This window comes from Vipera ursinii, assembly GCF_947247035.1.
Source record: "Vipera ursinii genome assembly, chromosome: Z".
Taxonomy (NCBI): domain Eukaryota; kingdom Metazoa; phylum Chordata; class Lepidosauria; order Squamata; family Viperidae; genus Vipera; species Vipera ursinii.
The window spans coordinates 126490876-126513778 of NC_139517.1; the positions used below are offsets into that span (position 1 = coordinate 126490876).

At 43.4% G+C, this 22903-nt stretch overlaps 1 protein-coding gene across 9 annotated transcripts in view; it reads left to right on the top strand.

Annotated features, from left to right (window-relative positions):
• OBSCN (obscurin, cytoskeletal calmodulin and titin-interacting RhoGEF) overlaps positions 1–22903 on the top strand; it is a 236520-nt gene that overhangs the window by 18598 nt on the left and 195019 nt on the right. For all 9 annotated transcript variants that reach the window (XR_014494163.1, XM_083376954.1, XM_083376957.1 and 6 more), the window contains exons 4-14: positions 2142–2402; positions 9792–10094; positions 10595–10861; positions 13349–13618; positions 15610–15885; positions 16656–16937; positions 17459–17740; positions 18191–18472; positions 18805–19086; positions 20132–20413; positions 21836–22117. Coding sequence is in view for 8 of the 9 variants with exons in the window: in XM_083376954.1 (XP_083233080.1) it covers positions 2142–2402; positions 9792–10094; positions 10595–10861; positions 13349–13618; positions 15610–15885; positions 16656–16937; positions 17459–17740; positions 18191–18472; positions 18805–19086; positions 20132–20413; positions 21836–22117 (3069 nt within the window). In the remaining variant the exon portion in view is untranslated. The remainder of the gene's footprint in view (positions 1–2141; positions 2403–9791; positions 10095–10594; positions 10862–13348; positions 13619–15609; positions 15886–16655; positions 16938–17458; positions 17741–18190; positions 18473–18804; positions 19087–20131; positions 20414–21835; positions 22118–22903) is intronic.

Consider the following 22903-nt stretch of genomic DNA (forward strand, 5'->3'; position numbering starts at 1 on the left):
TGACAAATAAATTGAATTGGGAAATTGTCCAGTAGCAGACTTATTTAATAAGTCCAGAATGTACCAACATATAATATAGGAACCATCTGCCCAAATTTACAAGCCACTATTACCACAGCTGAGAATCCTGAGAGTTGGCATCCACATGTACAAAGGGTGCCCATTTAGAAAAAATCAACACACAGGTCCTCGCACTTATGACCATTGCAGCATCCCCAGGATCACATGATCAAAATTTGGACACTTGACAACCGACATATATTCATGACAGTTGCAGCATCCTGGGTCACGTGATCTCCATTTATGACCTTCCCAGCCAGCTTCTGAAAAGCAAAGGGGAAGCCAGATTTAGGTGTTAGGTGTTAACCATGGTTAACTACAGGAATTCATTTAACAACCGTGGTGAAAGAGGTGGCAAATTGTTTCACAACCCCCTTGCTTAGCAATAGAAATTCTGCTCCCAGTGGTAATCGTAAGTCGAGGACTACCTCTTAATACCTATTTAATGAATAAAAGCATTAAAGGCAATTCTTCTCCGGCCTACTAACAATTTTTAGACAGAGATTCAGGCTTCCTTGGTTGATAATGCCAGGGGTGAAATGCAAGACCCCTGATGCAAACCACGAGTTATGTAAGAGGGTCACCCATGCTTGCTCAAATCAAAGATCGAAGGAGGTGATCGGATTTCTGTAACCTGAGTTTGGATCACGCTGCTTGCCAAGTATCTGAAGGAATTGCAGACGCATAACTTATGTCAATGTCTTTGACCTCTGCAGCCCATAGAGGTAGTCCTTGGCTTACCACAGTTCGTTTAGTGGCCATTTGAAGTTACAACACTACTGGAAAAAGTGACTTATGACCATTTTTCACACTTGTGACCATTGCAGCATCCTTATGGCCATGTGATTTACATTCGGATGTTTGACATCTGATTCCTATTTATAACAGAAGCAGTGTTCCAGGGTCATGTGATGCCCCTGCTGACCAGCAAAAGTCAGTGGGGAAGCTGGATTCACTTAACAACCGTATGACTAACTTAACAACTGCTGCAAGAAAAGTTTTAAAATGGGGGCAAGACTCACTAAACAAATTTCTCACATAGCAACATAAATTTTGGGATCAGTTATGGTCGTAAGTCGAGGACTGCCTGGACATGCTAATCCACTTCACAAGCCAGGGTTAGGAAGGAAACCTAGTTTGCCCTTGGCCAACCCATCTCTACATTTCTTGTTACGTTGATTGACTGAAGAGGGCTGGCTCCTCCGTGAGGCAATCTACACTGTGATTGGTTGCTGTGGGTGTGGAGGGGGAGTTTCCCTTTTTTCCCGCCTTTTTTCTTCTGTAGGCCCTGTATGCTCTGTGATTTACCTCATGATGCTCCAGTTTGCCTAACTATCTTGTTTGCTGTATATAAAGATGTAAAATGTATTTATTTATGTAAAACTACAAGTTTGTGTTGGCCTCTGACTCGATTTGGACACCGGCTGAGCAATGCCCTGACAGGCTACATAAATCGAATGTTTAGAATATATGTAGGGATAGGTCTTCCTCCTTATCTATTAGATCATGTATCTCTCTTATCTACTTTCTTTCTAATTTTCTTTCTCTCTTTCTCTTATATCTATTTATTTATCTATGTATTTCTCTCCATCTCCCTCTTCCTATGTATTAGTTCATGTAACTATCATTTGTCTATCTAATTATCCATTCATCCATTTATCTATCTATCTATCTATCTATCTATCTATCTATCTATCTATCTATCTATCTATCTATCTATCTATCTATCTATCTCTCCCTCTGTATCATATATCTATCGTCTGCTATTCATCCACCTATCCATCCTTTCATCTATATCTATCATCTATCTATCTATCTATCTATCTATCTATCTATCTATCTATCTATCTATCTATCTATCTATCTATCTATCTATCTCTCCCCCCCTCTATATATCTAACCTTCCTCTCTATCCTTTCACATATCTATCACTCTATTTAATTATCTAGCTGTATCTCCCTCCCTATCCATCTATTACCTGTATATATCTCCCTACCTAGACAAGTTCATAGTATTTCTAAGCACAGCTTTTAATCTGAGTTGACTGAAGGTAATGGTCATGTCTTTATTTATCAACCTAGGCAACATTATCAAGAAACTGCCAAGGAAGACGGCTGTCAGTATAAAAGACACCGCAGTGTTCTGTGTGGAACTGGAACAAAAGTGCAAGAAGTTCCGATGGTTTAAGAATAAGGAAGAATTAAAACCTAGCGGTCGCATCTCAATCTCCTCAACAGACAGAGAATATACCATGATCATCCGAGATTGTCAGATAGAAGATGGAGGAGAAATTGTCTTTGTGGCTGATGAATGTAGAACATCTACACAGTTTACTGTCTCTGGTAAGAGTCATTTATGTGTGTGAGGGATTTGTTCCTCCATATTTGTTACTTACAAATTGTAGGCTTTTCCTGAAGAACTTAGATGCTTAGGACCGTGCAAATATAGGTAGTCCTTGATTTAGAACCATAACTGAGTTTTGCTCAAAGATAGATAGATGATAAAGTGTTTCCCCGAAAGTAAGGCATACTCCGAAAATAACCCCCAGCTTGATTTTTTGGGGGGAGTGGCCCTAATATAAGCCCTACCTCAAAAATAAGTCCTAGTTTTGGGGCACACACTTAAAAATCAAGCTAAGGAAGGGGTGGGGGTGTGGAGCTGGCCCATGTGCCCCAGGCCCACTTACCTTCCAGCCAGCCTCTCCTTGCAGGCCCAGCTCTTCTGCGGTGTTTTCTGCAGCCAGGCCTGCATTTCTCCATCACAGGCCTTTCCGGAAGGACTGTGAAGCCAAGAATTCAATCCATAGCTCTGTTCTGCAAGTCCTCTGCAACTGAGGACTGAGCTATGGATTCAATCCATAGCTCGGTACTCGGCTGCATAGGCCTTCCGGAAAGGCCTGACTGCAAAATGCAGGCCGGAATGCAGCTGCAGTATGAAGCTGCTCCTTTGGTCCCAGAAGAAGTGGACTGGCTGGGCAGGGCTGTTGGTGCTGGAGGTGAGTAAGACATGCCCCGAAAATAAGACCTGGTGCCTCTTTTGGAGGCAAAAACAAACCAAAACACCTGATCTTCTTTTTGGGGAAACACGGTAGGTAGGTGATACATAGAAATAGATTAGATAGATAGATACAGGGCTTTTTTGTCATAGAATGCTCAGAATGGAGTTCCGGCACCTTTTTTGGATGGAACCTTGTAGGTTAGGCAAGGAGGGTTGTATGACATGTGTGAGTTGCGGCACCTTTTTCTTTTACAAAAAAAGCACTGGATAGATAGATAGATAGTTAGTAGATCATGGCGTATTCGGGTCTTTTCCCGTGTAAGATTGAGAGTGTCTTGGTGATGTTTCGGTGAGGTCCCACTCGTCATCTTCAGGCTGGTGTCAAGCTGAAGACACCAGCCTGAAGATGACGAGTGGGACCTCACCGAAACGTTGCCAAGACACTCTCAATCTTACATGGAAAAAGACCCGAATACACCAAGACCTACATACCTGTACCCATGAAAATCTACGAAAACAGATAGATAGATAGATGATAGATGATAGATAGATAGATAGATAGATAGATAGATAGATAGATAGATAGATAGATAGATAGACAGACAGACAGACAGGCAGACAGGCAGATACAGAGAGACAGATACAAACAGACAGACAGACACAAAGAGAGACAGACAGAGATAGAGGGAAAGTTTAGTCCCATGGAAATTCTGGTTTTGATTGTGGTCATGTCAAGGACTACCGTTTAGAAGAACAACAAAACGTACGATAGTTCCATCAAATCTTGAGGGCCAAGATTGACCCCTTAAACCAAAAACCTGGTTTAAAAGGTTCCTAGGATCAGGCGGGGTCAGTTATCCAGATCAGTGGCACAGCCAAACCATGAGAGAAACTCAAGGCATCAGCCTTGTAGCAGTGAAGTCATTTGACCCTGTTTGATCCCCACTCAGAACATGCTTGAAGATCCCTAGCAGAAGATGAGCATCAATCAATCAGCTGCCACTGATTTCTTGCATGCAAGAAACATGCCGTCACTTACTATCCACCCTTAAAATAAGATACAATACAATGGTATACAGAAAGTCCTTGACGTATGACCACAATGGAGCTCAAAATTTCTGTTGCTAAATGAGACAGTTATTAAGTGAGTTTTGCCGCATTGTATGACCACAATTGTTAAGTGAAACATGGCAGTTGTTAAATTAGTAACATGGTTGTTAAGTGAATCTGGCTTCCACATTGACTTTGTTTGTCAGAGGGTCACGTGACCCCGGGACACAGCAACTCTCATAAGTATGAGTCAATTGCCAAATGTCTGAATTTTGATCATATGACTGCAGAGATGCTGCAATGCTCATAAGTGTCAAAAACAGTTATAAGTTACTTTTTTCAATGCCATTGTAAGTTCAAACAGTCACTAAACGAACTGTTGTAAGTCGAGGACCACCTGCGCAATTGAACAACTGCAGTGATTCACTTAACAACCATGGCCAAAAAAGTCATCAAATCAGGTTTAACTCATTTAACAACCACCTTGCTTATCAATGGAAATTCTGACCTCCATTGTGGTCATAAGTTGAGGACCACCTGAAACCAGATCAGATTCAGAAATCATAATGCTTCTGAGTTTGACCCAACTTAACTGCCGTATTGGAAAACGGCTTTGTTGGAAAATCTCTTCCATTTAACCTCTTTAATTCGCAATCTGAATTTGGCTGCCCAACCCCTTGTCTTAGCCATAGCATGTTAAGCTAAGATCTCATATAACAAGGAAAGAATGTGAAAAGCGTACATAGAGGATATAATTGAAGTAGGCATCACTGCACCCTGTTTGCAAAAATAACCTTTTCTCAGAGTCCATACTGCATCATAGCTAGGCACCAGAGGCCAGGACAAGAAGTAACAGATGGAAACCTATCAAGGAGTGATCCAACCTAGAACTAAGAAGAAATTTCCTGACAGTGAGAACAATTAATCAGTGGAACAACTTGCTCCAGAAGTTGTGGGTGCTTCAACACTGGAAGTTTTCAAAAATAAACTGGACAACTATCTGACCAGGATGGAATAAAACTCCTGCTCTGAGCAGGGGGGGTTGGACTAGAAGATCTCCGAGGTCCCTTCCAGTCCTATGATTCTAAAAACCAAGAGGTGGCTTCCAAAGAGACTGAGATGTAGAAAGCTAGAGGAGAGATCCTCTCTATGGCTCCTTACTTTAGGCAGATCATCTGTACAGTAGTCCTCGACTTACAATGGTTCATTTAGTGACACTTCAAAATTGCGAGGGCGTTGAAAAAAGTGACATGACCGTTTTTTACCCTTATGACCATTGCAGCATCGCCATGGTCACATGATCAAAATTCGGCCGCTTGGTGACTGACTCATATTTATCATACTCACAGTGTCCCAAGATCATGTGATCCCCATTTGCGATCTTCTGACAAGCAAACTCAATGGGGAATCCAGATTCACTTATCCCCACCGTGTGACTAAGTTAACAATTGCAGGGATTCACTTAACAACTCTAGCAAGAAAGGTCGTCAAATGGGGCAAAGCTTACTTAACAAATGTCTCACTTAGCAACAGAAATTCTGGGCTCCATTGTGCTCATAAGTCGAGGACTTCCTGTATATCATTGCTCTGTATATTATTTTAAGGATGGGTAGCAAATGACATTTGTTGCATGACCTAATTAGGTAACGTCATTAATTATAGAAAGGAGTGGGCTTTGTGGAGAGGAGGAGGAGGAGGAGGAGGAGGAGGAGGAGGACTGAGGGATCATTCTAAGACCAGAATTTCCATTGCTAAGGCAGGTGGTTATTAAACCAGTCACATCCGATTTAATGACCTTTTTTCCCATGGTTGTAAATCGAATCACTGCAGGTGGTCATTAAGTGAATCCGGCTTCCCCCATTGACGTTGACGGTAAGGTCAACAAATGGCGATCACATGACTCTGGGACGCTGCAACCATCATAAAGTACATGCCAAGTGCCTGCACTGTGATCATGTGACCATGGGGTTTTGTGACAGTCATAAGTGCAAGTCATGGTTGTAACTTGCATCCTGCATGTTGATCACGTGAGTGTGGGGATCATGCAGAACAAAACAGAATAACAGAGTTAGTCCAACCCTCTGCTGAAGCAAGAAACAAATTGTTTGTCCAATAGTCATAGCGTGCAATGGTCAAGTGCAAGGAACAGCATTTTTCAGTGCCGTTGCAGTTTTGAAAGGCTACCAAGCCAATTGTCAGGTCAGGGGTGTCAAACTCAATTTCATTGAGGGCCGCATCAGCATTGCGGTTGCCCTCAAGGGGCCGGGTGGGTGTGGCCAGGGTGGGCGTGGCCTACTGGGTGGGCGTGGCTAGAGTGTGTGTGGCCTACTGGGTGGGCGTGGCCAGCTCTACATCATTTGCATCAAGGGTGTCTATGGGTGCCTGGGCAGGAGTGGGACAGATCTGAGGGTCTCTGGCAGAAGGAGGGTCTCTGGGCCAGGGCCAAGGCAGTGGGGGACATTCCCTCACTGTTTCCAGGATGGCTTCGCGGGCCACATGAAACCACTTCGTGGGCCACATCCGGCCCCCGGGCCTTGTGTTTGACATGTCTGTTGTAGGTCAAGGACTATGTATATTGGTAGTACAATCAGTTCAAACAGTATTTTATATTATATAAATATAAATAGATTTTATATTATAAATGTTTGAGTGTCGATCAACAATCTGAAACTTTAGGAAGGAGGGTATGGGCTGATCTCAGCCTTCCCAGGTGGACTCTGGGGGCAGAGTCAAAAGGGGGATCAGCCTAGAATCCCTATGTAGATGTAAGCGAACTAAATCTATCCTCCCTTGAATTCTGTGGACCATTTTATAATTCCCAGCGGGTGCTAAACTGTTAGATCAGGGGTGTCAAACTCAATTTCATTGAGGGCCGCATCAGCATTGCGGTTGCCCTCAGGGGGCTGGGTGGGCGTGGCCTACTGAGTGGGCGTGGCTAGAGTGTGTATGGCCTACTGGGTGGGCGTGGCCAGCTCTACATCCTTCGCATCAAGGGTGCCTATGGGGGCCTGGGCAGGAGTGGGACAGATCTGGGGGTCTCTGGCAGAAGGAGGGTCTCTGGGCCAGGGCCAAGGCAGTGGGGGCCGTTCCCTCACTGTTTCCAGGATGGCTTCGCGGGCCGCATGAAACCACTTTGCAGGCCGGTTCCGGCCCCCGGGCCTTGTGTTCGACATGTCTGTGTTAGATGAAAAGATTCCTGTACAGCATGAGTCCTCAACCCATGACCAGAATTGAGCCCAAAATTTCTGTTGCTAAATTTGTAAGTGAGTTTTGCCTCATTTAAGTCCTTTCTTCCGGGAGTTGTTAAGTGAATCACTGCAGTTGCTAAGTTAGTAACACAGTTGTGAAGTGAATCTGGCTTCCCATTGACCTTGTCAGAAGGTCACAAAAGTTGATCATGTGGCCCTGGGAGACTGCAACCTTTATAAATTTCAGTCTAAGCATCTGAATTTTGATCATCACATGACCATGGGGATCCTGCAACAGTTCTAAGAGTGAAAAATTGTCTTGTCACTTTTTTCAATGCCGTTGTAACTGAATGGTCACTAAATGAACAGTTGTAAGTCAAGGACTACCAGTACATAGGCATGATTAGAAATCAGTCAGTTTAATTGGACTTTCACATGTGGATTTGATCTTTCGCACCCAACCACAGGAAACACAACTAGACAAACTAACTCTACTTTACTGTAAGGCTACTTGAAAAAAATCTGGCAAGTCTTCAACTCTAGGTAGTCCTTGACTTACAACACTTTGTTTAGTGACTATTCAAAGTTGCAACTGCATTGAAAAAAGCCACTTAGGATCAGTCATCATTCTGACGATCATTGCAGCATCCTCACGTTCACATGATTAAAATTCAGGTGCTTGGCAATTGGGATGTGTTTATGATGGTTGCGGTGTCCCAGAGCTCGTACAATCCTGTTTGGCAACCTTCTGGCAAGCAGGAAGCCAGATTCACTTCTCAACCGTGTTGCTAAATTAACTTAGCAGCTGTGGCAAGAAGGGTCGTAAAAATGGGACGAAACTCACTTAACAGTTCTTTCGCTTAGCAATGGAATTTTTGGGCTCAATTGTGGTTGTAAGTCGAGGACTGTCTGTATTAACTTCCTGCCGTCCCTTTTAACTGCTTGATCTGTTGGGCTGGACCCTTCCTATGTTTCTTTCTCTGACCCCTTAAACCACCGAGGGCTCCTGCCTCTCTTATCTAATTGTTTCTTAGGCGTCATTTCCTTCCCTCTTTCCTCAGCGTCATCCACATGTTCCATTAGAACAGGGGTGTCAACTCGCAACGTCACGTGACATGGTGCGACGTATTGCAACTTTTTTTTTTGCCATTACCGGCAATGGGGTGGGCTCAGTTTCGCTATGATGCATCTGGCCCGCTCCAGATGATCTAATTCAGCAGACCTTTTCAATACTCTCTGTGAGCTTTTCAGCACATCTATTGAGAACTGGAGACTCTAGCATGTACAGAAGATAGTCCACAACTTACGTCCACAGTTGAGCCCAAAATTTCTGTTGCTAAATCGGACATTGTTCAGTGGGTTTTGTCCCATTTTAAGACTTTTCTTGCCACGGTTGCTAACCGAATCACTTAAGTTAGTAACCCAGTAGTTAAGCAAATCTGGTTTCCCCACTGACTTTGCTTGCCAGAAGGTTGCAAAAGGGGATCACGTGACCCCAGGACACTGCAACCGTCATAAATAGGAGTCAGTTGCCCAGCATCTGAATTTTGATCATGTGACCATGGGGATGTCACAACGGTCATAAGTGTGAAAGACGGTCATAACTCACTTTTTTCAGTGCTGTTGTAACTTTGAACGGTCACTAAACAAACTGTTGTAAGTTGAGGACTATCTGTACTGATAGAAGAGAATCTCTGTAGCTCTGGGTGGGGGGTCCTTGGTGCTCTCAGAGCTTGATGGGAGACATGTCATGATCCAATTAGGTAACATTACCAGTGCTAGAAAGGAATGGGATTTGCTCTCTATTTATATACAGTGTAAACTCCATTCCGTCTAGAACTGATGCTGCTACCTAGTTTATTTTTTATTTTATTTTATTTTAATTCCATTTATATCCCGCCCTTCTCTGAAGACTCAGGGCGGCTTACAAGCTTAGCAATAGCCTTCATTCTATGTATATGCCTGCTTATTAGGGCTTTCACACACACACCCAAGCGGCATTATTACAAAGTCAGCTTAATTGCCCCCAACAATCTGGGTCCTCATTTTACCTACCTCGGAAGGATGGAAGGCTGAGTCAACCTTGAGCCTGGTGGGACGCGAACCTGCACTAATTGCAGGCAGCTGGTGTTACTTAAGGAGGCATTAGCCCACTGCGCCACCGAGGCTCTTAGTTGGGTCGTGAAATGTCTGCAGGAAAACAACCAAGCTCAGAGAGCACCAAGGACCCCACAGTCTTCTTCTTCCTCCTCCTCCTCCTCCTCTCCACAAAGCCCACTCCCTTCTAGAACTAATGATTTTACCTAATTAGGTCATGAAACATTTGCAAGCAAACCACCTAGCTCAGAGAACACCAAGGACTCCCTCAAAGTAACATGTGACAACGCTTGCAATGCCTTTGAACTAACTTTATATTCGCATCTTTTTTTAAAAAAAAAAACTGTGGTTCCTCCCCCAAATGTTGACTTGATCTTTTCCCTGTCGCCTCCTGACCAGCTCCGAAGAAGCCCCCATCGCATCCTCCAGCTGACCCAGTGGTGAAAAATAAAACAGAAACCTCAGTGATGTTAGCCTGGTCTCTTCAGAAGACGGACCGGCCTATCCCAATTGACGGCTACCTTGTTGAACGTAAGAAACTGACTGGATTCACATGGCTGAGGTGCCACCAAGCTCTGGTGTCCGAAACTGAGTTTACAGTCAACAACATGACTGAAGAGGCTGACTACCAGTTCCGAGTTTCGGCAGTCAATAAGTATGGCCAAAGTGATTATCTGGAATTTCCTGGAGTCTGGCATCTTGGTAAGTTTTTTTGTTTTGTTCAACAAAGGGGTAATTTGGGGGTGATGGATGGATTTAGACTTTTCTAGCCACCAATAACCGAAATTCTCAAATATCTTTTACCATGAATATGAATAATATGCTGCAATAATTCCAATGATCATAAATTTTCTTCTTCTTCTTCTTCTTCTTCTTCTTCTTCTTCTTCTTCTTCTTCTTCTTCTTCTTCTTCTTCTTCTTCTTCTTCTTCTTCTTCTTCTTTTTCTTCTTCTTCTTCTTCTTCTTCTCCTCCTCCTCCTCCTCCTCTTCCTCCTCCTCCTCCTCCTCCTCCTTTTCCTTCTCATCGTCATCCTCACCACCCTCATCCTCCTGTTACCTGAATGGGTCATGAAATGTCTGGGAGGGAAGCACCAACCTCAGAGAGCACCAAGGATCCCACAGTTCAATCCTGAGCTACAAATATTCTCTTCTATTGAGAAAAAATTATGCTAAGCTTTGCGCATCATTGTTGTATCCCACAGAACCTACCCTGGCGGTGAAAACCCCTCTGAGAAATGTCGAAGTCGCACCAGGGAGAGATGCAACCTTCACTGTGGACCTCACCACTCCTAGTCCCGGCTTGTGGTATATCAATGGCAATCTCGTGCAGAACAGTGACAAATACATAATTATGAGAAGCAAAGCAAACCACAGTTTAACCATTAAGCGGGTCACCAGTGCTTTCAAGGAGGCGGAGGTGAAATTTGTAGCCAAGGATATTGAAAGCATCGGAAGAGTCACCTTGAAAGGTATTTGCAATATATTCTTTCTTTCTTTCTTTCTTTCTTTCTTTCTTTCTTTCTTTCTTTCTTTCTTTCTTTCTTTCTTTCTTTCTTTCTTTCTTTCTTTCTTTCTTCCTTCCTTCCTTCCTTCCTTCCTTCCTTCCTTCCTTCCTTCCTTCCTTCCTTCCTTCCTTCCTTCCTTCCTTCTGAGGATGACCTTCAGACCTTAGTTTTAGGAGATCTTTAAGAAGCTGAAATTAAACCATAGTTTCCTAGCTTAAGAAATAATTATTTTTTTATTTTTTATTTTTTTTTAATCCCATTTATATCCCGCCCTTCTCCGAAGACTCAGGGCGGCTTACAATCTAAGCACAATCAATGTGCTTAGCAATAGCCTTCATTCTATGTATATGCCTGCTTATTAGGGCTTTCGCCCCCCCCCCAAGCGGCATTATTACAAAGTCAGCTTATTGCCCCCAACAATCTGGGTCCTCATGGGCAAACGTGAGTTCGAGAGACAAAGCCAACATGTCAGTTTGGCAAGGGAAGGGTTGGGACGTCCAGAGAGAAGATAGATAGTCAAAATGACAGCCACCACTATGGGTCTGAAGTTCCCCTACTTTTATATGTGGGTTGTGCCTAGGAGTAGTGCTTCCATCATGTGGTTGTGGCTTACCTTGTTGCCTTTTTAGTTTGAGATGAGGTAAAAGAAACAAGGAGACTCAAATTATCCTTCATTGGATACATTGTGAAAAGACTTAAATGTCTGGAGAAGTCCTTAATGCTGGGGAAGGTGGATGGAAAGAGCAGAGGACAACCAGCAGAGAGGTTGAGGGATTCAGCCATAGTGGTGATGGAGGCACTGTTGGGAGACCTGAAGAAACACCAAGCTCCCTTGAGAAGTCCACAGTGCTGAGAAAAGATGAAGGAAAGAGAAAAGTCAGCACTAACATTGAGGGATTCAGATATGGAGGCACTGTTGGGAGACCTGAAGAAGCAAGTTAAGAACTTCTGGGAGAAGGCCTATTTATCTGGACACTAAGGCTGGAAACCAAGTTGATGGCCGATAATCAGTTAATCAACAGAAACATCAAGCTTCCTTGAGAAGTCCACAATGCTGAGAAAGATGGAAGGAAAGAGAAGAACAGCCAGCAGCAAGCTTGAGGGACCCAGTCACAGTGGTGTTGGATGCCCTGTTGGGAGACCTGAAGAACCAAGTTAAGGAAAAGTCTTCCTGGAAAAGATCTAGCTGCCTGGACACTACGGCTGGACCCCAAGTTGATGTCAATCAATTAATCAATCAATCAACAGAAACACCAAGCTCCCTTGAGAGGTCCACAATGCTGTGAAAAGAGAAGAGGATCACTAGGAGTGAGGTGATTTGACTATGTTACGGTGGTGATGGGTGCACCATTGGAAAACATGAAGGATATGGAGACAAATCATTCTAGAAAAGGTCTGTCAATATGGTTGCTGAGAATCTTCACCCACTTGATGGCACATAATTATTCAACATGAAGATCTAACTCTCTGGAAAAGTCCACCACACTGAGAAAAGTGGAAGGAAAGAGGAGGGCGAGTAGAAGGTGGATGGACTCAGTTATGGTGGCCATTAATGCCCTATTAGAAGGCTTGAAGAGGCAAGGTGGGTAGAGATCAACCTGGAGGACATCTGTAAAATCACCAAGAGTCAATACCAACTTGATGGAACATAGTCTATCATTCAATGGAAAAAAAAAATCAGGATGCTTTGATAACTCCATAATACTGAAAGAGAAAGAAAGAAGTAGAAAGGAAGAACCAGCAGAAGGTCGATGTGATGGCCCTGAATGCCCTACTGGAAAACCTGAAGGAACAAGTTGGGTACAGATCAACCTGGAGAAGATCTAGATCAGGCATATATCAAACTTGCGACATCATGTGATGTCACGTGACGTATCAGGACTTTTTCCCCCATTGCCAGCAATGGGATGGGCATGGTTTCAGCGTGACGAATCCGGCCTGTGGGCCGGCAGTTTGAGATGCCTGATCCAGATGGTCACTAAAAGTCAACACCAATCTGATGGAGCATAATTCCTCAACCAATGAAAAATACCAGATTCCTTAATTAATGCAAGTAGAAAAATAGGGACCGCTCCGGTGGGAAGGTAACAGCGTTCCGTGCGCCTCTGGCGTCTAGTCATGCCGGCCACATGACCACGGATACGTCCTCGGACAAGCGCTGGCTCTATGGCTTTGAAACAGAGATGAGCACCTTCTCCCTAGAGTTGAAAACGACTAGCACGCATGTGCGGGGGAACCTTTACCTTTACCCTATGTCAAGGACAACCTGTATCTCTACGTTGGGGTGACTGGGATGAGACAAAGGATCTGATGACATCACTTATCACAATGTCAGTGGACTAATGACCTAATTTGCTCTTGTCCTTTTGTCCAGTGACACTGGGACACATTCAATGTCATTGCATTTGTGTCAGATGTCCATTCCACTGAGTTTCATCCCTCTTTTTCTAGATGAAGTGGCCATGTTTGTTAACGACTCAGCCCCAGGGATTTCGGTCAACCTTCATGAGAAGTTTGAGCTGGTCTGCGAGGTGTCCTCGGCCACGGATGCAGTCCTGTGGAAAAAGGGGAAGAAAGACATCAAGCCAGACCAAAGGGTGACATTTTCCGTTCAGGGAAAACAGCGAAAACTTATTGTCCAAAATGCCGTCAAGGAAGATGAAGGGGTTTATTGCTGCGAATCAAAAGATGACCAACTAACCTTCCAGGTGGAGGTTAAAGGTAAGAAACGGTCTAAATGCTTCCTTTCAAAAATCTCTGCATAGATAGTCCTCGAATTAGCACCGCAATTGAGTCCAACAAGGCTGTTGCTAAGGGAGACGTTTGTTAAGTGAGTTTTGCCCTATTTTACGACCTTTGCTGCTACAGTTAAGAGAATCCCTGTAGTTGTTAAGTTAGTCACGTAGTTGTTAAGAAAATCTAGCTTCTCCATTGATTTTGCTTTCAAAAGGTCACTAAAAGCGATCATGTGACAACCCCCCCCCCAAAGACACTGCAACCATCATAAATATGAGCCAGTTGCCAGCTGTCTGAATCCTATTCACGTGACCAGGGGGATGCTGCAGTGGTCGTTTTAACTAGACAAACGGTTGTAAATCGAGGACTACCTGTAATATAGTCATCTGCATATATTTTCCTAAGCCATTGCATGGAAATAGCTGACTATGATGCTGTTGCGGTTTTGAATTTCCAGCTCGGTGCTTTGACAGTTTCAAGGCAGTGATCATGTGCCGGGGCAATTGGATATTTTGGGGGTGGCGTTTGTGGATCCAGAGATAATGAACTCACCAGTAACTAAAGGGATTTTAAGCTTTATTACTGTAATAGCTGAAACAACCTGTAGATCTCTATGTATCAGTCAAAGCAACTATACGCTTCGCTTTTCCCTGACCAACAACCACGCAATTTGCAAGAACGGCATTTTAGGGCAGAAAGTCAACCAAGACTTCCAAGAGGGATAAAATCAAGAAAGGAAAATAGGTAAGAGAAAACTGGTCTAGTGGTTAACACATAGGGCTAGAAAGCAAGAGACTGTCAGTTCAAGTCCTGCCTTAGCTGTTATGTATTAGGCTTTTTAGGAACACCGAAGCTTTGTATAAGAGTCACCACCAGGAGGCGTTGAACTGTAACTGTTTTGGCAGGAAGCAGTTTCGGCGGGAAACAGAGGTTCAATCCGATTGGTTATATAAAGAGGGCAGGTAGCCCCTATTCCCCAATACGGTCACTTCCACCTAATAAAGAGCTGTTATGCTGTACTCATCGGCCTGGCGTCCTTCCTACTCTCCAGAACCCAGTACACAACATTAGCCATGAAAGCTGGCTAGGTGACTTTGGGCCAATCTTTCTAGAAGATGATGAATTCTAGTCCCAATTTAGGCATGAAAGCTGTTCTGAACCAGCCCTCTTCTCGCACCCCTAATCAAAAGAAGAGTCTGGAAAGCGTCCAAGACCAAAAGGCTTCTGCCAAGTTTTAATTACACTGTTACAAAAATACAAGAGCTTGACTTCTCAAACGGAAAAGTTGCTTTCAGCAACCAGCCCCTCCCCAAACACTTCTTTTATAGAGAGCTCAGGGCGTGGTCTCCCTGTGCCTCCTCCTGAGGAGTCCCATAGCCTTTCTTTGTTTGTCCCTGCTCGTCTGCCTCCTGCGTCGGGCGTCCTTGAACAGGGCCAGCTGTGGGTCATCATCCTCCGCACTCTCGGGCTCACACAGCTGAGAAGAGGTTCCCGGCTGAGGACTCTGCAAAGCCTCCAAATCATCATCAGCCGGTTCGTTTCCCTCCTCCCCCACATCTGAGTCCTCCGATACATCGGACCCGGCTGTCGGACCCACAGGCTGGCCCTGAGTCACAACACAAGCCAGCAGGGAGACTTTAGATCAATCTCCAGGAGATGATGAGTTCTAGTCCCGCCTTAGGCCTGAAAACCAGCTGGGTGACTTGAGTCAGTCCCTCTCTCTCAGTCCATCCCACCTCACAGGATTGTTGTGGGGAAAGTAGTAGTAGGAAGACACGTTAGATATGTTTGCTGCCTTGCGTTATTTGTAAAAAGAATAAAGGCAGAATACAAATGAATGAATGTATACATACATACATACATAAAGCTGAGTCTTGACTGAAACACATGATTTATCTCCTCCTTGAGCAGGGGGTTGGACTAGAAGGCCTCCAGGGTCCCTTCCAACTCTGTTATTCTGTTATTCTTCACCCCAGAGCCCGCAGAGGTCTTTTTCGGCAAGGAGAAAGTCCAGAAAGAAATCAGAGCTATTCTTTCTGAAAACGCCTTTCTCAGCTGCGAAGTAGCCCAGCCCACAATGGAAGTGAGATGGTTCAAGGATGGGAAACTCATCACCCCCAGTAAGAAATTCAAGATTGAAACGGAAGGGAAATCTCGCTGGCTGATTATCCGACAAGTTGACAGGAAGGATGGTGGTCAATACACCTGCGAAGCAGATGGCCAGAAACTGGCTTTCAAAGTGATTGTAACAGGTAAAAAATTTGATTTTCCTGTGGCACTGTGAATATAATAATAATAATAATAATAATACCGCCCTTCTCCCGAAGGACTCAGGGCGGTGTACAGGGCAATACAATAAAATACAATATATAAAAATTAAAAGATATTAAATATAGGTCGTCCTTGACTCACAACAGTTTGTTCAGTCACTGTTTGAAGTTACATTACTAAAAAATGGGACTTACGACCATTTTTAATACTTACGACCATCGCAGTATCTCCATGGTCATGTGATCAAAATTCAGATGTTTGGCAGTTGGCAATGTATTTATGCCAGATTTACTTAACAACTGGGTGATTAACTTAACAACTGCAGTGATTCACTTAATAACTGTGGCAAGAAAGACCATAAAGTGGGGCAAAATTTACTTAATTGTCTAGCTTAGTAATAGAAATGTTGGACCCAATTGTGATCGTAAGTTGAGGACTACCTATATTGTGATTCAGATATTAAGGAGAACTTCTGCAAGATGAGAAAAATAGACATGACTGTATCTTATAGGCCGTAGAAAACAGAAATTACCCTAAATTTTTCTAAATTTCATGATTTTATACAATCAGAAGCTGAGGTGGTATTTGCCAAAGAGGCAAATATCTAGATGTAGGATGACCTATCTTAGCTAGTATAGAATATGTTGATTGGACCTTCTTGAAACTCAGAACTTTACTTTTAAATGAAAATGACCAAATGTCCTAAAGAGAAACTGAATTTAGATGTTTTGTCCATTCCTTCCACTATTAGATAGAGAGGTTGAGGAGATATTTGTCAACCAGAAGATGATCCAGAAGGACATCAAGAGTGTGGCTTCAGAGACCATCTCTCTAAGCTGTGAGGTGGCCCAAGCTAAGACAGACGTCAGATGGTTCAAAGATGGGAAGCTGATCACTGACACCAAGAAGTTCAAAGTAGAAGAACGAGGTGGATCCCGTTGTCTGGTTGTTCAACAGGTGGAGAAGAAAGATGCAGGTGAATATACCTGCGAAGCCGATGGCCAGAAGCTCACCTTCAAAGTCACAGTGGCAGGTACAACCACTTTTATATTCTCTACATCTCCCATAGAGTTAAAATGGTCAAATCAATCCATTTTTGGTTGATTGTTCAGAGGAGCACTCAGAAGCTGTAACAGAACAGCTTCAAGGTACGTCATTATAAAAGTTTGCTTCTGCAAACAGTTTTGAGTAGCCTAGAACTATATTTCTGCATTAAAAAAATAAAAAAAAATTCTATTATCCATATTTTATGTAGGATGAAATTTGGTGGTACTTCAACACCACCATAAAATTTGATCAATGTTAGACAACAGTGAAAACAGGAGAACTGTAATTAAATATGGATGTTGTTCATCTTCTAAATAATGTTTTTATAATCTGGATTGTTTGGTTGAGGGCTTAAAACTTCAGGAGGAGTTTGACAACAAAGAACATTCATATGGATGATGATCACACCTTATGGACCAAGAGATGTATGTTCCTTACTTTAACTTTTAAGGGAAGAGACAAAACCTCCCAAAATAAATGTGTCTTGTCTTATGCTTCTACTCCTAGATGAAAAAGTTAAGGAAGTCTTTGTCAACAAGGAGAAGGTCCAGAAGGATATCAAAGCTGTAGCTTCAGAGGACATCTCTCTCAACTGTGAGGTGGCCCAGGCCAAGATGGAAGTCAAATGGTTCAAGGATGGAAAATTGATTACCTCCAACAAGAAATTCAAGGTAGAAGCAGAAGACAGATCCCATCATCTGGTTGTTCAACAGGTGGAGAAGAAAGATGCAGGCGAATACACCTGTGAAGCAGATGGCCAGATGCTGAATTTCCAAGTAACCGTAACAGGTAGGGAAAAACCCCCTTGGTCTTCTTCTTCATCATCATATTTCCAGACTTAAGTAGCAAATTTTTCTATGATGAAAGAAATTAATAGATATTTTTATGTTTTGACCTATCACAAATAGATTTGCTTCTGGGTCCAATTCAAGGTGCTGTTTGTCACCTTCAAAGCCTACATGGCTTAAGGCCAGGTTATCTGAAGGACTGTCTTTTCCCAGTGACATCTACCTGATCCACAAACCAAGGAGGCAGGGGAAGTTATGGGTTCTCTCTCTTAAGAAGGTCCATCTGGTGGGACACAGAAGAAGGGCCTTCTCCATGGTGGCTTCCTCCATTTTATTTTATTTACTTATATCTACCTGACCCACCAGAGCAAGGAGGGTTAATAGAAAATAACAACTGCCGTCAGAATGAAGCAATTAGTGAAAATTTCTGCCTCTCTCCTTCCCTCACCAGATAAAGAAGTTGAGGAGATGTTTGTCAACAAGGAGAAGACCCAGAAGGAGATCAAGGCCGTGGCTTCAGAGGACATCTCTCTCAGCTGTGAGGTGGCCCAGGCCAAGACAGATGTCAAGTGGTTCAAGGATGGAAAATTGATCACCTCCAACAAGAAATTCAAGATGGAAGCAGAAGGCAGATCCCGGCGTCTGGTTGTCCAACAGGTGGAGAAGAAAGATGGAGGTGAATACACCTGTGAAGCCGATGGCCAGAAACTCACCTTCACAGTAACTGTAGCAGGTAGGAAAAGACATTGCCTTTTTTTATTAGATTTATATACCGCCCCTCTCCAAGGACTTTTGAAATACTTTTGAAGTATTTATTGTCCTATTTCAGGATACAAACATAGTCAGGGTGTCATCACACTGGCAAAAATAAATAAGTTTTTTTGGATTGCAGAAACTGTACCAAGAAAGTTTTTTATTATTATTAACATCAGCCACTGTTATCTAAAATGACTACTGTCTAGGTTGGATCTCCTTCAAGCTCAAAACTTTAGCTGAAAAGGAAAATGCCAAATTGATCTAAAGAGAAAGTGAATTAAGTGATTTGTCCATTTCTTCCACCATTAGAGAGAAAAGTTGAGGAGATGTTTGCCAACAAGGAGAAGGTCCAGAAGGACATCAAGTCTGTGGCTTCAGAGAATGTCTCTCTCAGCTGCGAGGTGACCCAGGCCAAAACGAACGTCAAGTGGTTCAAAGATGGGAAACTGGTGACCTCCAGCAAGAAATTCAAGGTAGAAGCCGAAGGCCAATCCCGGCGTCTGGTTATCCAACAGGTGGAGAAGAAAGATGGAGGCGAATACACCTGTGATGCCGATGGCCAGAAACTCTCCTTCAAAGTCACAATTGCAGGTACGAACACCTCGTAGCTTCCTCACATGTATAGAGATAAAAGTGACCAAACCAATATTATTTTTTATTGATTGTTCAAAAGAACTCTTAACAGAACAGCCTCAAATTGTGTCCACACCAACGTGTGTTTCTGCAAATAGTTTTCCTTGTGCAAGGATATACACGTCGTCCTTCACTTGCAACAATTCATTTAGTGACCATTTGAAGTTAGAACGGCCCTGAAAAATGTCACTTATGACTGTTTTTACAACTGTTGTGGCATCCCCATAGTCACATGATCAAAATTCAGACGCTTGGCAGCTGATTCATTTTTATGACAGTTGCAGTGTCCCAGAATCATGTGATCACCTTTTGCGACTTTCTTACAAGCCAGAATCATTTAACAACTATATTACTTACTTAACAACTGCGGTGATTCTCTTAACAATTGTGGCAAGAAAGGTTGTAGTGGGACAAAATTCACTCAACAACTGTCTTGCGAAGCAACAGAAATTTTGGTCTCAAATGTGGGTGTAAGTCGAGGACTACCTGTATTTTTGTTTTATTCTTCCTATTACGTGTAGGTGGACATCTGTTCAAAATCTGAACATGATGGAGAAATTTCATCAGTGTCAGATAGCCCTAAAATCATTAGAAAAAAAGCTGAATAAGAATTCGGTTAACTTCTAAATCCTGTTTTAAATTTCTTTGATGGCTTTGTCATGTTTTCTATGTCATGCTCCAATAGTTGAGGAGATGTTGGTCAACAAGGAGAAGATCCAGAAGATATCAATGTTAGACTAAAGAAGGATACTTGGAGCAGTAACTAAATATGATATTTTTTTAACTTCAAAAGTTTTTTCCCCCCTCTTGGTCAAGATTTGGAAGCTGGTGTTTGCCAAGGAGACAAACATCCAGATGTAGGATGACCTATTTTAGATGGTATACTATAGAATATGTAAGTTGGACCTTTGTGAAGCTTAGAACTTTAGCTGTAAAGGAATATGAGAAAATATCCTAAAGAGAAAGTGAATTAAGATGCTTTCTCCATTCCTTCCACCATTAGATAGAGAAGCTGAGGAGATATTTGTCAACAAGGAGAAGGCCCAGAAGGACATCAAGGCCATGGCTTCAGAGAACGTCTCTCTCAGTTGTGAGGTGGCCCAGGCCAAGACAGAAGTCAAGTGGTTCAAGGATGGGAAACTGGTCACTTCCAACAAGAAATTCAAGGTGGAAGCTGAAGGCAGAACCCGGCGTCTGGTTATTCAACAGGTGGAGAAGAAAGATGGAGGCGAATATACCTGTGAAGCTGATAGTCAAAAACTTACTTTCAAAGTTGCGGTTGCAGGTACAAACAACTTTATGCTTTCCTTTACATCTTCCTAAATTTTAAGATAGTAAAAGGTAAAGGTTCCCCCGCACACGCGTGCTAGTCGTTTCCGACTCTAGGGGCCGGTGCTCATCTCCGTTTCAAAGCCGAAGAGCCGGCACTTGTCCGAGGACGTCTCCGTGGTCATGTGGCCGGCATGACTAGATGCCAAAGGCTCACGAAACGCTGTTACCTTCCCATCGGAGTGGTCCCTATTTTTTACTTGCATTTTTACGTGCTTTTGAACTGCAAGGTTGGCAGAAGCTGGGACGAGTAACAGGCGCTCACTCTGTTACGTGGCACTCGGGATTCGACCCCTAAACTGCCGACCTTCTGATCAACAAGCTCAGTGTCCTAACCCACTGAGCCACACCGTGTCACTTGGTGGAGCAGTGGGCTAATGCCTCCTTAAGTAACACCAGCTGCCTGCAGTTAGTGCAGGTTCGCATCCCACCAGGCTCAAGGTTGACTCAGCCTTCCATCCTTCCGAGGTAGGTAAAATGAGGACCCAGATTGTTGGGGGCAATTAAGCTGACTTTGTAATAATGCCGCTTGGGGTGTGTGTGAAAGCCCTAATAAGCAGGCCTATACATAGAATGAAGGCTACTGCTAAGTTTGTAAGCCGCCCTGAGTCTTCAGAGAAGGGCGGGATATAAATGGAATTAAAATAAAATAAAAAATAAATAATGTTAAGATAAAGGTGGTAAAAAAATCGTGGTTTTTTTGCTGATTGTTCCATTGGGTTCTAAGAGAACAGATAGGTCAGTGCAAAGATTTGTTTCTAAAAAGAGTTTTAATCAGCACAGTTGCTATAGATCTACTATGCATAGTACATATAGCTACTAGGAATCTAGCTGATGTTGAACCTAGCAGCAAAATTTAATCAGTGTTGGACATCAAAAGAAATAATAAATATACGGTAGTTGAATAAGCTTAACTGCAACTGAACAATACCTTGATTAAAACAATATTTTAATGAAGGAACTATGAAGGAGAAAACATCTGTCCCACGGTAACTGACAGGAAAAACCAAATCCCCCTCCCTTCTAGCCCTGATGGTGGTATGTAGTTTGGTTATGAAATGTCTGCAAACAAACCACCAAGCGTAGAGAGCACCAAGGACCCCATAGTCGTCGTCGTCGTCCTCCTCCTCCTCCTCCTCCTCCTCCTCCTCCTCCTCCACCTCCTCCTCCTCCCTGGTTTTATTACCTAGTTGAAAACATCTGGAATGAAAACAACCAAGCTTAGAGAACAGCCAGGATCCCACAAAGGAATGATGTGTGGAATGTATTGATTGGATTTGCACCTTCTGATGTTCATAATTTTAGTCATTAAGAGAAATGACCAAATGCCTGGAAGAGAAAGTGAATGAACGTGTCTTGCTTGTCCTTTCACTACTAGATAGAGAAGCTGAGGAGATGTTTGCCAACAAGGAGAAGATCCAGAAGGACATCAAGGCCGTGGCTTCAGAGAACGTCTCTCTCAGTTGTGAGGTGGCCCAGGCCAAGACAGAAGTCAAGTGGTTCAAGGATGGGAAACTGGTCACCTCCAGCAAGAAATTCAAGGTGGAAGCTGAAGGCAGATCCCGGCGTCTGGTTGTTCAACAGGTGGAGAAGAAAGATGGAGGTGAATACACCTGTGAAGCCAATGGCCAGAAGCTGAACTTCAAAGTCACCGTTGCAGGTATGAAAATATTTTGCATACTAATAGAAGAGAATTGTCAGTTGCCACCTCACACTTCCGCTTCACAATCATTCAATGTCAAGTGCCATGAACTCAAGGGTGGGGGCTGGATGGGAGGGAGGAGGCTTTGAGGGAAATGAAAGTTCAATGTATTTGTCCAAGATCGGCTTCAAGGTCAACCACCTGGAAACTGAATGGAGATGCATACCAAACCTACACCTGAAGTGACCGTTCTGAAAACATCTTACTTGAATTTGATTGGATATGATGGGGAGCAGTGATGGGAGAGGGACGCTCAGGATGTTGAGCTTGTCGATCAAAAGGTTGGCAGTTTGGCGGGTCGAATCCCGAGTGTCGTGTAACAGAGTGAGCGCCTGTTACTCGTCCCAGCTTCTGCCAACCTAGCAGTTCGAAAGCACGTAAAAATGCAAGTAGAAAAATAGGGAGCACTCCGGTGGGAAGGTCACAGCGTTCCATGCGCCTTTGGCGTCTAGTCATGCCGGCCACATGACCACGGAGACGTCCTCGGACAAGCGCTGGCTCTTCGGCTTTGAAACGGAGATGAGCACCGGCCCCTAGAGTCGGAAACGACTAGCACGCATGTGCGGGGGAACCTTTACCTTTAACCTTTAGTGATGGGAGGCAATGAAGGTGAGGGAAAAGTTAGACTTGGGGATTTGGGCCTATGAGTTTCAGTTCTGGCTATGCACTACTGTAATTCACTTGACCTTTAATAAACTATACCTTTCCCAATACATGGAGTTAAGGATTGTTCTTTCTTAGAAG